Source organism: Podarcis filfolensis (assembly GCF_964270895.1).
Source record: "Podarcis filfolensis genome assembly, chromosome: 16".
In the NCBI taxonomy this organism is placed as follows: domain Eukaryota; kingdom Metazoa; phylum Chordata; class Lepidosauria; order Squamata; family Lacertidae; genus Podarcis; species Podarcis filfolensis.
Window position 1 is genome coordinate 13,553,030 of NC_139620.1, and position 17,587 is coordinate 13,570,616.

Sequence of the window (17,587 nt, forward strand, 5' to 3'; positions counted from 1 at the left end):
TTCCCAGGGAAAGAGGAGTTGAAATTGCTAATGCCTGTTTCATCGTCCCAAAGTCTGGAATGGAAATCAATTCAATGAATATGATTGGTATTGGTTGTTGTTGCTTTCGGTTTACAAATGATACGTAACCGATTCCTTCCCCCTGCCTCAAAATTGCATTTCATTTCCTTTGCCTTGAAATGAATGGGGTGAAATAACATCGTGACAACATAATTATGTAAAATTCTGCCACAGATGACAGCAAGGTAAATAACTGAGGGTTTTAAAAAAAATGTGTTTCATTAATTTTCACACAGCAAGTACAACAAATAACATGGTTTTCATCAGGAGGTGAACAGTAGAACGGAAACAAGCTGCATGTGATGAGCATATATCAAATGGAAATCGATGCCTCCTTAGGATGCTGGATAGCTCAGTTGGTAGAGCACGGGACTCTTCATCTCAGGGTCGTAGGTTCAAGCCCCATGTTGGGCAAAAGATTCCTTCATTGCAGGGGGTTGGACTTGATGGGCCTCTACAATTCTACCCCCCTCTGCGTGGATTTCACGCAGGAGGTGTTGGCGACTGTGTCAGCAGGCATCCCCATAGATTTATTTATCTCATTCTTGACTCACTTCCTATGAAGCATCTCTGAGCAATTTTGCGGTAAAAACATATACAATAAACTCTGCATGAAATGATTTCACAGCCAACATGAATGTTGACTAGGATAAAAAAATATCCACGTTAGAAGGCTTGTTGAAACAGGAAATTCTTTAACAGGCACCAGAATGTCAGTAGAGATGGTGCCTGCTTGTCTATTCATGGGAGGGAGCGCTAGAGGGGAGGTGCCACCACCTTAAAGGCCCGACTCCAACACCATGTGCAATGGAGCTCTTGATGAGATGGTATCTGCAGGAGGCCCTTTCTTTGCAGAGAGCTGCCGGAAGGAGGTGTGTGTGTGTGTGTGTATGTGTGTGTGTGTGTGTGTGTATACCGGTATGTATATATATATAAATTTATATACTGCTCTTCATCTGAAGGGTAGTTCACAAGATTAAAAAGTACAAGATAACCTCCATACAGCTTGCAGGAAGAGCAAAAGGAGTCTTCACTAACCCAGATGGAGTTGGTTGAACGACTGCTCTCCTGGATGGATGTTCCTGTGCAGTACTTTTTAAAGAAAGTGTCTGTTGGATTGGTCACAAAGTCCTTCCAGCTTCCACTCCCCCATTTCCCTGCAGCAACGTGAGACCAAGAGCACTTCTAAATCATCACTATTGTCAGGTCAGATTCAGTCACGTTGCAGCACATTCAGGTGGTGCCGTTAAAAGTTGATTTGGGGCACTTTGCAATAAGGAAAGAAATGGGGGGAAATGCTCTGGAAAGAGTGGGCTAACTTAACACTTGCTTGGCACCATGTTGTATAACCTCCCCATGAATCAAATCAGAATGAATGCTCAACGAACAGGTCGTCTTGAAGTGACCTTGATTCCCTGGGATAGCTTGAGACCACATTCGAGGGCCATCTCATCAAGATGATTTGGTAGCTTCTGTTTCCCCCCTAGACTGTCAGTATTTTCTGCAATTAAAGTGTTATTAAAGGTCTCTCTTTCTCTGGCACAATAAACCCACTTTTTAAAAACAGGACATTTTGCATCTAGGAAAGTAATGAAGAAATGGACTGAGAAGTGTGGGAGGAGCAAATGATTTAACAGGAAGGTGTATAAACTCCTCACTAGCAAATCAAGATAACCACCTTGCAAACAAACCAGAATAAATGCTCAATAAAGATCAGGCATAAGGTGTTCTTTTTTGGGTGGGATCCAATTGCATACATGTAAATTCAGGCTGTACAATTATAGATGATTGGGAGGTCTTCTGCAACAAACCTGCTTCCCGGAAAGGTCAAACTTCTTGCAACAAAGAAAGAGACTGGAAAGTGTGGGAGAAGACTTGTTTTGATGCAACATCCCACTAGCACATCAGAACGAATGCTCATTAAATAGGGAATGTTGTCTAATATCGGGATGAGTGTTCAATAGACAGGTAGCCTGGAAGCTTCCATATTTTAATCTCCACGTAGACTGTGGTGCAAGAACACAAACAGGTCTCTCTCTTTCTGGCTTTTAGCTGGTCCTTGCCAGGAGTGAGAGAAAGAGAGAAACTCAGCGGTGACTTGGCTGGCGAGAGGCTACAGCTTCTTAACAAGAAGATTTATTTGCTAATCCTCCAGAGATCATCCTTGCAGATTGGCCGAGTTAGAAACCTTGTGTGGGGAAGTGAGATGGGTGAAGAAGCACAGGGGAGGAGAGCACATTATTATCAGTTTAACAATCTGCAAAAGATTCCCCCATCAGGATGAGAAACTGGTCACAAGAAAGTTGTGGGCCTGAGGCTCTCAATGCCAAACTGGATCGTACCCCACAAACCGAGAGCGAGAGGAAAAGGTAGGGATCTGCCCTCCAAATAGCCTACAGAGGTCAGTTGAGTCCCTCCCCTTCTCTGCCCTGTTTCAACCAAGCCATGATCAATTTGCTTCCCATCCCCAATAAATGGCTGACGGCACATGACTTTGTCTGGCCCAGGATGAGCTACTAGTGCAAGCTAACTTTTTTTAACCAGCACCCAACTGCATACCACTTCCATTGTGCCTTTTCTTAGTTTGCAAAGAGCTGTAAGCTAATTTGCAAAGAGCATAGTTAGGAGTCTACAGAATCGGAGATTTGAAGCAGAAAGCCCTTTTAAACAGGGACTAGGCTGAAGTGACCTTTATTGCTACAATCTAGAGAAGCTTGTTTCTACAGCTTGCAGTGTTGGGGATGGAGCACTTAAAGCATCTTTCGGCTTTTTTATTTGTGTTAAGAAACAACTGTGATCCAGCAGGGCGGGAGCTCAGTTGGCAGAGCCTCTGTTTTGCATGCCGAAGGTTGCAGGTTCAATCCCCAGGGTCTCCAGGTAGGACTTCTTGTCTGACTGCATAAGGCAGCTTCCTTTGTTCCTATTTTTGTTCTTTCGGTTTTGAATTCTCTCTGCTTGCCAGACTGTGTGTTAAAGCTACATTATTATCTATTTTCTTTAGGAACCTCTTCCCTTGAAGCAACCCAAAAGGATTCCCCATACTATAAAAACATGCACAGAACAACTGCATATGCAGAAAGCAGCTTAAACATTTGTGTGTAATGCAATTAAAAACACATAAAATTTAAAACACCACTCCAAATGTATTGTTACAAGTTGGGGGGCGTAGGCTGTATCCGAGGTCATTCTAAACCCTGGATCCAGCAAGTGTTAAAATATAAGCCAGGCTAGTTTCCTGCATTAAGATGATCACTTGAGAGATGGACCATTAAGAGAACAAAGGAAATTGGGCTCTGTGAGACACAACAAATGAGAGATAGTTAGAAGAGCAAATCCTGAGTTGCAAGTTGAGAGTTTGCCGTGATGTGTGACCTAGGAGAGAAAGTTGGAGAGCAATGTCTGATGTCTGTTTTAATCCAAGGCTGCAGCTCTGGGAGAAACAAGGTGCTTTGGGGGTGTTTGTACTGTGAGCCCCTCCATCGTAGGCTCAGGTTGTATATAAAGGTAAAGGGACCCCTGACAGTTAGGTCCAGTCATGGCCGATTCTGGGGTTGCGGCGCTCATCTCGCTTTATTGGCCAAGGGAGCCAGCGTATAGCTTCCGGGTCATGTGGCCAGCATGACTAAGCCACTTCTGGTGAACCAGAGCAGCGCACGGAAACACCGTTTACCTTCCCGCTGGAGCAGTACCTATTTATCTACTTGCACTTTGACGTGCTTTTGAACTGCTAGGTTGGCAGGAGCAGGGACCGAGCAACGGGAGCTCACCCTGTCGTGGGGATTCGAACCGCCGACCTTCTGATCAGCAAGTCCTAGGCTCTGTGGTTTAACCCACAGCGCCACCCATGTAAATAAATCATATATCTAAAGACTCCACAGTTTGCTGTGCCTCATTTCCAAAAGGAAACGCGAAGCCTGGGGAAGTGCCTGGAACTCCTGGAGTCTGATACTGCTCAGAAAGTGGTGTGGCATGAATACATACTGTATTTTTCCATGTATAAACTAGGCTTATCCCCTAAAAAATAATGTCAAAGATTAGGGGGCGTCTTATACTCTGGGCCATCTCCCCGCATTTTCTTAAATCTGAGTCCCCCCAAAATAGGGGGCATTTTATACATGGGGGCATCTTATAGATGGAAAAATACGGTGTATATATATCCAGTAGAGATGCCAACTGGAGGAAATACATCCATTGTTGAAAGAGGAATGTCTCCAAGAAGCACTGAAATAGAAGGCTGCCAAAGAACAGGTGCCTCCACATTAAGGGCTCAGTTCTGGCATAGAGCAGAGTGGACTTCCTAGTTGGATGGTAACTGCAGGATGTCCTCTCCAGCCATCCTTTGGGTGTGTTGTATTTGCCCTACTTCTCCAAGTGGCAACAGATTCCAGGAATGGAGTGCATACTCAGGTCTGGTTGCCATGTTGCCATGTTTGCATTTTTATTTTATGTTACAAATATCCAGGTTGAGAAGATGTGGAGGCACAGCTGGAAACCTCCAACAGACACCTGGAGTCCACTGCTCCCACATCAGGGCTCCAGAGAAATTCCCCTGGCATCCTCTGATACTGTTAACTTGCGGAGCTCATGACAGTACATCTCTTATCGCTGTCCCAACATTCTGCTTCACATGCACACACTTAGATTGTATTCTCTTTAACTGGCGTGGAGGGAGAGTTATCCATTAGGGCTGAGCAATGCCTGGTTTTCAACATTGTGATATATCACCAGCTAAATATTGTGACATATCCCGATGTCTGAAGTAAGGATGTAACTATGTAGACATGAACGGAGTAATGTCCTGGGAACGGCTACTACTTAGGTGTCTAAAACTAATCCATGTTTTACTTACCTTTAACATATTGTTACAACTGTTATTTTATAGTACAGAGCAACAGGGCAGCAGGAATCATGAGAAAAGTGATGACCAGCTTCACAGTTTTTCCCATATCATGGTTTTCAGATATTATGAAACCGTTATCACGATGTGGACTTCAAAGCGATATTAGGTGGTGTAGCAATACATCATCCAGCCCTAGTATCCATGTTTCTAGGGAAGCTATGAGGAGGACCATTAAATGAAAGTTTTAGCAGAGTTTTATTTAGTAGCACCTCCATACCTTGTACAACACATTCCACACATATGTCAGAATGAACTTCTATGTTACTAAAACACACTAAAGACATCGCAGTTTCTTGCCCAGTTTCTCTCTCTGAGCCCAGAGAGGGTTTCTGCTTTTCAGTTTCCTGCTTCCTTAAAGTTCACAGCAAGCATGAAGTCCAGTTGCCAGATTCCTGCAACTTTACAGTTCTTTGGTTCTTTTATTCAGTCTCTCCTGCTGCGTCTCCACATCTCTCTCTCTCCTTTTCTCCCTCATTCATAGACAGCACTACGTGCTGAGCAGCGCAGCAATGAGATAAGGAAGGTCACGAGCAATTGCAGCTGCATCTTAATAAAAAAACATGACTGTCCGGCTTATGCAGAGCAACACTTTCCTCAGTGTAGCTCACCAGTATTGCAAAGCCTGGTCATCAGCAGGGTGCTTTTGAGGGCTTCCCATGAAGCCTTAAGCCCTGGAGATACATGGCACTCTTTATCATCAGATGGCAAGATGCTTACCTTCCCCCACCCTGACCAACCTCTTATAATATTTCCTCCCTCCAAGTTATTTTTGCTACCCTGCTCCACTTTATGCAGTGCCAGAGTCATTTTCTTTTTCTCCCCTAGCCCAAAGACGCAAGTGGCTGCACTATGCAGGTTATGGACTGAGCTATGCATGCATGAGAACCAAGCACGGATCCGGAACAAACAGCTGTTGCAGGACTTTGCTGAAGTGGAGGCCCAGTTGGCGGATCTGTCGGCCAAGATAGATGCATTGAGGAAGAGGAGGAGGAGGAAGAGAAGCGATTTAGCCAAGGTAGCCAAGAAAAACGGGCACGGGGGTTGTTTGAAATCAGGTGCACAGGAGAAGAATCCCCATCAATTGCTAGCGGTGGGTTTCCTCTGTGTAGTGTTGCTATATTGCAAGGGCAGAATTAGCAATTCTCATGCATTCAACATTTTGAGAGGCAGACATTTAATAGGCCCAATTTCCCCCCAGCATGCAGATGCAGTGACGGGTAGAGATCTGCCTGTTGAATTCTTGGGTTTTGGAATTATAGGGTGCAACATGTAACTAACAGGTGATATTCATAAGATGGTAGGGATGGCTGCTAATCTAAGGTAGCTTTTAAAAAGAAACTGGATCAAGGTGCAGTATGTCAACGGCCAAAATGAAACCTCCATGCAGTGCAGGAAGGAGTAACCTGTTGCCCTGCAGATGTTGCTGACTATTTGCCATTGGCTTGGGCAGATGCTCCTCAACCTCCTAGCGTGAGGGATAGTAAGCTGTCGCTGTTGGGTCCTAGACAAAGAGGACTTTTGCCATCATAAGAACATAAGAGCCTGGCTGCTGGATCAGGCCAAAGGCCCATCTAATCCAGCATCTTGTGGCCAGCCAGATGCCCATCACAGGAAACCTGCAAGCCGGACCTGAGCGAAACAGGTGGCCCAGAAACATCCTTTTGAAGGACCCACCTGGGTCACTATTAACCTTCCGAGCTAGATTCATGCTCCCATGATGGAGAAAACAAATGGCTGATCTGAAGTTCTAATCTCTCCTCACCTGCCAAGAGTTAAACTAAGGGGTGCTGGTGGATAAAATTGGGGATGGAGAAATCTGCACTCCCAGATGATCCAAAGTTACTTTTTTTTCCAGAGCAACTATGAAGAATCCCTTCCGCATCTGAGCAGAGGCCTTCAGAAGCCACATGGGTCTGATGTGAGACAGGTAAACTAACAGGTGGCTGTTGTGAACTATATAATCCGCTGTGCCAAAACCCAATGAATAATATTATTTTGAAGTGAAATTTCATATGCATTTAGGAATGGGCAAATTGTGCCCCAGCACTGCCCCCGCCAAATAAGTTTCAGGCCTATTTCCTTGCATCTAAAAGGGGTCCCATTCAAATCTGAAATTTGCTGACTTTTTACATTTCTGAAATAATTTCTGCAATAAAAGCAAAAAAAAGAGTATTTAAGTTTCATTTTTGTTCACCACTGGGGAATTCTCTAAAGGTAGAGCAGTTTATAAATTCCGGAATAAATATTTGTCATCCAGATTCTAGTTCTGAAGTTTGAGGTATAGCATCCACTTTCTGATGCTGACAGTTGTCCATTAGCTTTTCGCTGTGGGCTCTTTAAAATACATTTAGAAACAATCAAACCTTGTTTTATTTCAAACCACCAGCAAACATAAGGAAATAACCATTTGAAGAGTGAATATTTGAAATATTTCCCATTCTGGTTCCCACGTGCCTTTCTTTTGCTCTTTGCATCCCAGGAACTGCTGGCAAGACCCCACTCTGCTAACTGGAATGGGCAGCTCCCTTTTGAAATCGGACGCCAGAGAGAACGGTTGCCATTTCACCCCTTTGAAACAGTGCCATCCTGGGCCCCAGAAACTTATGGGAGACTCTGGTCAGGTTTCGGGGAACACAGGAAGAGCTGGGGCCATTCCGTGGCCCATCCTTTCCCCTCCATAACACTCAGCTCCCAAACTTCCAGAGAACATCGCAGTCAGGCCTGGTCTTCCTTGCGGTCTCCATGGCAACCCCAGAAGGATGAGGAAGTCTTGATATCTCCTGGCCAAGGTGGATCTTTTTCTCTGTCCTCCCAACCTTGGACAATCCCTAGAGAGGCCACCATGTTGAGGAGAGACCTTTCCCAGGAATGGCAGAGGACTAGCATAGTCCAGGGGCCAGAGGACCATCCTACCGAAAGTCCTGCTGCCAGCACCACCATCACAATGGAGGTCCCGAGGGAAGAAAGCAGCAGCAGTGGATGCTCCAGGGAGGAGCTGAACAACATGTCGGTGAGGTGGAATGGACGCAGCCTGGCCTACAGCCCACAAGGAAGGTCACAGGCTGCGATGCTTTTTAGGGACACAGCAGGTAAGGATGCTGGCATCAGCTTTCTTCTATCTCTTGACAACGCCCAGGAAATTGTGGGGAACATAATTCTGCCCCTCAGAGAAAGTACTTTGCACTTGCTCAGAAGTCCACTCAGCTTTTATTTCTTGCCTGTGTGCTCAGAGTCTCAAGACTCGATTTCAAGTTAAAGCCCTGTCACCAGGTCAGCTGTAAAACTTAAACCTATTTTCCCTCTTTCTCTCGCCAGCTTCTTGGGGTCAGCGTGGACCACTGGGGATGAGCTCGGGTGGCAGTGGCTTGGACACAGCTGAGGTAGATTTGGAGCACTGGGTGGCTGAAAGTGTCTCCAAGGCATTGCTGAGGCAACAAGGGATGCAGCTGAAACAGTGCCAGGATGCTCCCACAACAATTTTAAGTGAAGATTTGTCACAGGTGCCCCCAAACAGGTATTCTTACCACCACCCTGGAATCTCAGCCACCCTTGGTTCTCCACCAGGACAGTTGTCAGGAGTGGAGAGAAGCAAAATAACTTGCTCTCCTTGGCATTTATTGGAAGGAGCCTATGAACCTGAGCCCGTTGCCCTTGACCTCACAACCTCACCCCCCCCCTTCTGTTTCCAGATTTCCAGGATTGCTGCAAGAGGATGAGACAGCGATAATCCATGAGCCCAGCAAGTTTTTGGGACAAGAGGAAATATTGGTCCAGGATGGGCAGGAGGATGGAAACCTTGGGGAAAAGGAGGAACGGGAAAAGGGAAGAGGCGGTGGCAGTGAGATGGGCGAAGCTGCAGGAAGTCTGGATTTGGGGTGGGATAAAATGTCCGGGGACCATGGGTCTCTAGGGGAAACAGCAGCTCAGGATGAAGAGGAGTCCCTGGAAAGTGGTAGAGCTGAAGTACTGGAGCCTAGGCAGGGAGAACAGGAGGGTGGGATTCATGTGGTGGGTGAGAGCAGGACAGGGGAAGGAAACAACACACCAGGATCTTTGGGGGAAACTCAAAATGTGCAAGAAAACAGGGAGGCAACTGCAGGGCTGGAAGCTCAGGTGGCAGCAGTGAAGTTGGATATGGGAGATGGAAATGGCCAGGGAAGAAGCTGGAGTGAGGATGAGGAGGAAGGAGGAACCAGCAAATATTATGGTGAGCCAGACAGGGCTGGAGGAAGCGGTGAAGAGCAGGGAGGCCCAGAGAGAGGCACGGAAAGCCAGGAGGGAGCCAGGAGCCCAGAAGAGCATGTAGCCAGCATCAATACTGGTCCAGAGCAGTTCCCTGTGGAACCCAGGATCTGCAGCACATCAGAGCAGTAAGTTCTCAGTGTTCCAGTGGGGTGGAAGGTGGGCAGAACCCTTCTCCCCTATCCTGCGTGGGGAGATGGAGCCCCCCTTCCCCATCACTGTTCTTCTTTCTTCTCTTTGAGGGATGACGGCAGCAGCTGCCAGACCTCCAGTCTGCAGAATGGGCAACCCCTGGGGGTCAAGCTCATGGAGGAAGGTAAGCACAGCGCTGGCTGAACGTATGGTGACATTTCCACTGCCCTTTCTCTGAGTGTCTTCTGCGATGTGTCATTAATGTAGTATTAGCGCATCAGTGGTGGATTTATACTGAACTGTCCGCACGTCATTCTGCTTTATTTGTTGTTCCGTGATGCTTTCTCAATCTTCTTGTCATCAGGAGGGGCACTCTTGTGTTATAACACAAAAAAGTGGGACAAAAAAATCCACCCCAGGACTGTGAAAAGCTGCAGGATTTCAGTAGGAAGCTATGGGACATGCACTGATTGGAAACAAAGCAGTATGTCCATTGGTCCATCTAGCTCAGTGTTGTCTGCTCTGACTGGCAGAGGCTCTCCAGAGTTTCAGTCTTTCCTGGAGCTACTTCTTGGAGATGGAACCTGTGAAGGACTGAACCTGTGGTTTTCTGCATGAAAGAGAGCTTCTGCTCTGGCCAAGGTGTGATGGACCTCCTTCTAAAAATAATGTAAGATTCCAGTCATCATTGTAGGGTTGATTCAAACAGAAAAGCAGGAAGCTTTCTTATGACAAGCCAGACCCATGCTCCATCTAGCCTAGTATACTATACATTGACTGGCAGTGACTCTCCAGGGTTTTGATCAAAGGTCTTTCCCAGCCTTCCTTGGAGATGATAGGACTGGACCTGGGAGCTTCTCTGTGTATAGCATGTGCTCCAGCGCTGTGATCTACAGTCCCCCAAATTAGAATTGCACCCAAGGACATTATAAAAAGCATCCTAAAGTGCAGCAGACAGAGATTAATTGATAATAAGAAATCAGCCACCTGGTCTCAAAACTCCATGAACTTCGTTAACAAGGAGAGTTCCATTGAGGGGGCACCACAGTTGGAAAAGGCCATGGTAGCCATTCATCTCTCATCCGACACAACGGGATTTGGATTGGGGGCACTGAACTGAATAAATGGAATCTCGTTCGGGAGGAAGTGTCCACTGAGGTGTCTTGGAGCCAGATCATTTAAGGTTCTAGGCAGTGTTTCCCAAACTTGGGTCTCCAGCTGTTTTTGGACTACAACTCCCATCATCCCTAGCTAGCAATACCAGTGGTCAGGGATGGTGGGAATTGTAGTCTGGAAACAGCCAGAGACCCATGTTTGGGAAACACTGTTCTAGAGGTCCAATGCAACAGTTTAAACCAGTCTTCTGTAACCTGTTGCTCTCCACATGCATAGGACTACAACTCCCATCAGCCCCATGAGATGTCCATGGAGAGCATTGGGTTGGGGGAGGCTGGTTTAAATTCTGCCCAGGAAGTCCTTTTAACAAAGAGACAACTGAGAATCTGGCAACCGAGATGGAGTACTTTCCCATGTCAGCTGATACCCCTCACCATCTTCCCCCTTGTTCCTGTCAAATTCCTCCTAGTTCACACGTATTTATCGAATGCAGGAACAGAATCCATTTGTGAAGGAGAAGAGGAGGAAGTGGAAGAAAGTGAAGCTGATACAGATATTGAAGCTGCCTTGGCTCCTTTCTCCAAAAAGCCAAAATCAAGGTGGGGCCTCATATTCTCCTCCTTTATCTACACCCATCCTATCTTAAGGAACATGAACACTGGAAGCTGTCTTAGACAGAATCAGACCATTGGTTCATCTAGCTCAGTAACGTCTAGATCAAGGTTTTCCACACTTGGGTCTCCAGCTGCTTTGGGACTAGAAGTCTCATCATCCCTGATATCCTGCTGACTAGGGGTGATGGGAGCTGTAGTCCAAAAACAGCTGGAGACCCAAGTTTGGGAAAAACCTGGTCTAGGGTTTCAGGGAAGGAATTGTCCCAGTTGTGCCTGGAGACATCAGGGATTGAACCTGGGACCTTCTGCACACAGTGGGTGCTCTGCCACTGAGCTACAGCCCTTCTCCATGGAGCAATCATAGATTGCCACAGGCAACTTCCCATTTATGCACATTTGAGGCACAAGCACATCCCTGCAAACCCAGAAGTGGCATGGAAAGGGGCAAAAATGGCCCTAAAGGAGTGTGAAAATAGCATCTAGCAATCCCATGAGCCATTGAACCAACCTATGAGGTCTATGGAGTTTTGGAGTTTGAACAAGGAAGTTTGGAGGGAGCGATTGTGACAGAGTTTGGTGGAGTTTTGGTTTTTTTAAAGGGCTTTTCAAGGGTTTCCAGAGGTTTAGAGCATATTTGCGGGGGTTTTCAATGGGGTTCCCAATATACACGATTTCCCTTCGATGTGTGGTGCCTTGGAACGTAACCCCTGCGCAAATGAGGCGTTGCCTGTACTTCATTTGTTAAGCATCATGTGTCTGCCTCCTATCAATTTAATTGGATGCCTGAGTAGCCAATATTGGCCTATGTGGACAAATAGTCTGACCCTGGGATAAGGCAGCTTCTTGGGTTCCTAAATAGCACCTGGATGTCCTGCCTCTCTAAGGAAGTCCATCTAAACATCTTTGCAAGAGAACTGGACTTATTAACTCTACCCACATCCCTCACCATGACCTTAGAAGACGCTTGTCTCCTCTTTTGGCTTTTCCTAAGCTGAAAACCACCAGCTATTTGTGCCTTTCTTGATAAGGAAGATGATTCATACTCCTGATGAATTTTCATCTTTCATCCCTCGCTTTGTCATCAGATCCTCCATTGCCTTGAATACCAATTATCCCATGATAACAGGGCGCCATCTAGTGGCTCCAAGACAATGCTCTTATGAGTCACTTGCTTGTGAGGAAGACCCACTGAACCTAGTGGACCTTGGAGTTATGCAGTTCCAATATCCATGCAGTCTCTCTCACAATGCTAGAAACCAAGGCCAGCTGAATGTTGGAAGATGCAGGGCAGGCAAAAGGATAGCTGGACATATAAGGGCCCCATTACCTTCAGGAGTTTAGGACCTCATCAAATCTAAATCCAGCCCGGCCTCCAACATTACTCCAATGAAAATAGGGACGTACTAAGGGAAAGCGGGATATTCCAGGATCAAATCAGAAACCAGGACGACTGGAAAACAGAGACACTTGGAGGGTCTGCAAATGCAACCCACTGAAAGAAACAAAACAGGAGTAGGTTATTCCCTCTGACTGCAGTAACAGAGGGGTTGTGAGCTATATAGAACCTGGAATCCTAGCCAGGTCAGCTTGGAAGTGCAAAGAGGGGCAAGGGTGGGGTGGGGTGGAGGAGAAGCACAGTGTGGGACACAACTCTGGTATTGCGGTGAAGCCCTGGTTGGGGCATTTCTGCATTTGGATCCCCATTTTTCAGGATCTGATTTTCTGTCTCCACAGGGATCAGCAGAGTGAGGCAGATCTTCAAAGGCTCCAAGGTGAGAGGAAATTTGTTGGGCACAGAGAAATGGCAGCCAAAACTGAACCTCTCAGCATAATAGCCATGCCACTCCAGACAACCTGTCTATTGATAGTTCATTCTGATACGTTTTGCACACATTTAGTAGGGAGCTTATACAACATCCACTGTTTATTGAATGTTCGTTCTGATTTATTTTTGGGAGGCTATATGACATTGTGCCAAACAAATGTTGTCCCACACTTTCCAGTTCATTTTCCTTCCACTTTACTCATCACAAAAAGTCTGGGAGGTGGTTTTTTGTGTTTTTCTTCCAAGCAGATGTGTTGCTCAAGGGCACCAAATCCACTTTAATTGCACAACCTGAGGATGCCTCCAGGCTGTTGCTATTTTGTGGGAACGATTCGAGCACATACTGGAAATGTCGTTTTCCCCGATCAGAGTGGATTGAAGTGTTTTGTAACCCTAGTGCAACAACACTTTTTTCAGGGGGAAAGAATAGATTTTTGTGATTAGGAAAGCGTTGGGGAAATGCAATGGAAAGTAGGGAATATACAAATGATTAACAGGAAGATGTGTAAACACTCCGCAAATGAATCAGGATGAATGTTCAATAAAGAACATCCTGTAGGCTACATGCACACTAACCTGTCTGTAGCACAAAAATGTTGTTTTTCTCAATCTGGAATAATTTATGCTTGTCCTCAACGTGCTCCTTTCAATCTAGATTGATTTTAGATGTCCACAAGGGTGGGTTCAGTTTCCTGAGAAATGTATTATAATCTCCGCCCTCCCCACAGCCCAATTATGTTATCCATGCCTTTTCCTTGCTGCACATGCCTAGGTAAATGAAGAAGAAAGAGGAGATTGCGATCTTGATATACACCCACCCTCAATGTATTTGGGCAAGTGTGGATACAAGCTGTCCCTATCCATTGCCTACATTTGTTTTCATATATTTTCAAATGGACACCCTGTGGGATAATGCAAAATCAATCTGTAACGAGCTTTCGTTGCCGGAGTTTCTCAAGAAGCACTTTTAAGGAGCAAAAAAACATGCAGTAGATCTAGATTATGTGTAGGGTATGTCGGTGGGTGGGTGGGGGAACAACTCAGTCTCAACAGAATCTAGAATAAAATGCTGTGTGTATGCAGCCATAGTTCTAATTGCTTGCACAAGCTTTGGGATGAATCTTGTACTCAGTGGAGGAACACTGAATTTGCCAGTATGCAATAGAAGCCCACTCTTCCAAATAGTGATAGTCCGGAATTGGCCCCGAGATACAAACAGGGAAGGACTAAAAGTCAGTGGTAGAATCTAGGCTCTGCATAAAGAAGGTCCAGGTTCAATCGCTGGCATCTCAAGCTAAAAGAGTACAACCAAACTGCGGAAAAAATAGTGATCTCTGTGTTGCTAGGAGACTGCATATTTCTACAGAGCAGGGGTGAGGAACTTCTGGCCTTCCAGATGTTGCTGGTCTCCTGTGCCCTTCAGCCTCAGCTAGCATGGTCAGGGATTATAGGAGCTGTACTCCAGCAACATATGGAGGGCCGCAGGTTCCCCAATGCCCTGCAAAAGTAGGGAATATACTGAAATACACTGTAGGAGATGCTTCAATCCATGGCCATACCCTTTTCTCTCCACAGATCTCTGGGCTGACGCAGAGGAAGCAAGCAAAGATGACAGCTTGCATGATAAAGACGACTTTTATGACTGAAGTGAGAAGGGCAGAAAAAACAAGATAGAAAAATAATAGTAATAGCCCAAGAGTTCAGCTCCCTGCACCGTAAGAACGGATGAACTGTCCAGCTGGATGAGGCCAAGGGCTCATCTAGTCCATTTCCCAGGGAAATGATATATAATGAATTGAAAAAGATGTTCAAAATAACTTTCATTTTAAAAAAACTCTAGAAGCTTTTCTTTTGGGAATTATAGGGACAGAACTACCTAAATTGTATAGAAATTTATTTATGTATGTTACTACAGCAGCAAGAATGTTACTTGCCCCAAAATGGAAAGAAGCAGAAGTCCCAGTAAAGGAAGAATGGATTCAAAAACTTATGGAATATGCAGAAATGGCTAAACTTACCAGAAGAATAAGAAATCAAGATAACAAACTTTTTATAAAAGAATGGAAATGGTTTATTGAATATTTACAGATAAATTGTAAACAGATTGAAACATTAGCAGGATTATTGTAATAACCTGCAGTTTTATAAGACTATATACTTTAGATAATTAAATGAGTAAATTAAATGAATTTTGATATGCAGAAGGTATGAAAAAAATTAATTTAAGGAACCGCAGAAAGAGGGGGAAGGAAGTCAAAATTTGAAATGTTAAATGGATTGGAAAAATAATGAAATGCATATATTTGAAAAGTATAAATAAAAAACTAAAAAAAGGGCTCATCTAGTCCAGCCTCCTGTTTTCACAGTGACCTCCAAATGCCCAGAAACCCACAAGAAGGAAGACCTGAGCACAAAAGGTCTCTCAACACCTGTGTCGTTTTTGCTTTTATTTAATACTTATTGACAAAAAACAATGCAAATATATATAACTGGTCAGTATCAAAACCTTTTGATCTAGGTACGATGCTTAAGTTTTCTCCATTAGAGGACCCTGGGAACATATGTAAAAAGTTGTATGTCTCTGTACCTCTCAAGAGGCAAACAATATTCCCGTCGCTACATATAAAAAACAAAGTCAGAAGCAAAGAAGGTGAATTCAGATGTTTCAGTCTTTCCTCCAAATCTGCATGTAAACTGTGGATGGATATCTCTGAAGATTAGTCATGACTATATAAGTAATAAAGCTAATTCCCAAATGGCACAAAAAGTCTGGTGACCTTTTATTATGCTGATTTGGCAAGTGATTTTCTCCATTATCGCTGTGTTCCACAAAAAATTCCAGCATAACTCAGAAGCAGGAATCTCAAGCCCCGTGGGCTGAATGTGACCCATTTAGCCTCTCCCTCAAGCCTCTCAGAACTCTCCACACACCAAACCCTGCACCGGTTCTGCTTTGCACACCCAAGTACTTTTGTTTGGCTGAAATGTATCCTCTTGCTTTTTCTGGATCAGGGATAGAGAGGGGTGTGTGAGTAGGGGTAAAAACTAGCCTTCTGGTACAAAAGAAAAATTTCTATTCACTGTTCTGCCAACTTTTGCCTTCCACCATTGGAATGCGGCCCCCAGAGGGTTACTCAGAAAAGAGTGTGGCCCTCAGAATGAAAATATGGTCCCCGTGCCACCTGTTATGTAGACAAAACTAATGGTTATGTAGGCAAAAGGGCACTTTCTTTGTACAAGAGGGGGCCTGGGGAAGCTGCAGGATTTACAAGAGTACAAAAACATTAGAAAAAAACCCTTAAGGGGACAAAAATCCCCCAAACAACCCAATGAGGACTGAGCATAGTCAGTGGCCGTGGAAGGCTGGCTGGCTGCAGAAAGAGAATAAAAAGAGACCCCTGAAGAGAGTTGGCGGGAATGGATGGAAAAGGGCATGGCTGGCTGGAACCCTGAATAGGAGTGGCCCGTGCTGCAACATTTTGTTGTATATCCCATAGTTTGAACCTAGAAGCCATTGCCCTCCTTTGTGGAAGTGGTAGTTTCCTATAGACATCAATGGAGAAATTCAAGATTTTGATGTAGCTTTGTGACTTAGCATGTCCACCCTCAAACAAATGGCAGCCGCAAAGAATGAATTTCATGCTTTTTCTGACTCTGGCATTATTTTGTGTAAAAAGAAAAGAAAAAAGGATAACTTAGAAAAACATTTTCATCATTTTAATAATAGTCTTTCCAATGCAAATTCAGTATGCTGTCCCTTTGTTTCAGGATGGAAGGCTGAGGTTGACAGGTGCATTATACTTCTAGCAGAGGTTGTGGGTACCGGCTGAGGCTGAGAGGGTAGCTTCCAATAACCTTATGGTGTCGTCCGGTGCTGTTAGACCCATTCTCCACATTGTAGTTGTGGAATTCTCTCCTGCCAAGTACAATTGTGTGTGGTTTTTTTGGGGTGGTGGTGGTCATGTGCTGAAGACTTTACCCTGGCCTTTGACACCTGATATTTTAGGACCTGCCTTGTTCTGTTGATTGTAGTGTGGTTTAGCTGTTTTTTATGCTGTATTTTGTGAAGGGTGGCTGAGAAAACTAATACATAAGAAATAATAATAATAATTGGTGGGCTGAGACAGCAGCGTACAGCAACTCCACTGTCACCCCACTCCTCTTACAGGGTTTTGGGGAGGCAGTGATGAGAGAGATAGTAGTTTAGGACAGCCCTGCAGTGTGGTCCACAGCAGATCAGAAGAAGCGCCGAGGCTCATTGGTTGGATTGCCAGCCAAAACAAAATCCCTCATATGAAAACCCCTTGAGAAGATTGCAAAAAACCCCCCAACAATCCATATATTCCGCTCTTGGAACTTCTCCAGGGTAAACCCAGTACAGTACTCAATTGCATGTAGAAGTTGCATGTTCTGTCATTGACTTGGATGTAGCTGAACTGAGATTTACCGTATATCTCTCTGCTTATCTATCCATCTATCTAACTAACAATATTCAGTGGAGCTTACTTCTGAGTAAAAAATTACACCTTTTGCTCCTTTTTTGGCGGGACAAGGGGGACGCATTTGCTGCCATGCCTAATCGCAGTTGCGTTAAAATCTCAACTGATTTCCACGAGTAACTATTTTTTGCTCTGACACTTGCAAGTCGAGTTGTGCGCCTCTCTAATTTCTTAGCTCTGTGCTGAGGACTGCGGTTGC

The 17,587-nt window shown here is 45.0% G+C and overlaps 1 protein-coding gene across 3 annotated transcripts; it reads left to right on the top strand.

Annotated features, from left to right (window-relative positions):
* Nucleotides 1–5,207: 5,207 nt before the first annotated feature.
* Nucleotides 5,208–17,538, top strand: LOC310752075 (uncharacterized protein). Of its 3 annotated transcripts, XR_014542835.1 has the most exons (10): nt 5,208–5,975; nt 6,816–6,887; nt 7,440–8,049; nt 8,276–8,474; nt 8,650–9,330; nt 9,445–9,518; nt 10,920–11,049; nt 12,799–12,836; nt 14,465–15,921; nt 17,443–17,538. XR_014542835.1 is itself a non-coding variant. In XM_083591772.1 (9 exons), exons 1-9 carry the CDS (start codon nt 5,670–5,672, stop codon nt 14,533–14,535), a joined length of 2,181 nt encoding a protein of 726 aa, XP_083447898.1. In that variant the 5' UTR covers nt 5,208–5,669; the 3' UTR covers nt 14,536–17,423. The 3 variants fall into 3 exon arrangements, 2 of the variants coding, with proteins under 2 accessions (XP_083447898.1, XP_083447899.1); XM_083591772.1 differs by lacking the exon at nt 17,443–17,538 and having other exon boundaries at nt 14,465–17,423; XM_083591773.1 differs by lacking the exon at nt 17,443–17,538 and having other exon boundaries at nt 10,944–11,049; nt 14,465–17,423.
* The last annotated feature ends 49 nt before the right edge of the window (nt 17,539–17,587 follow it).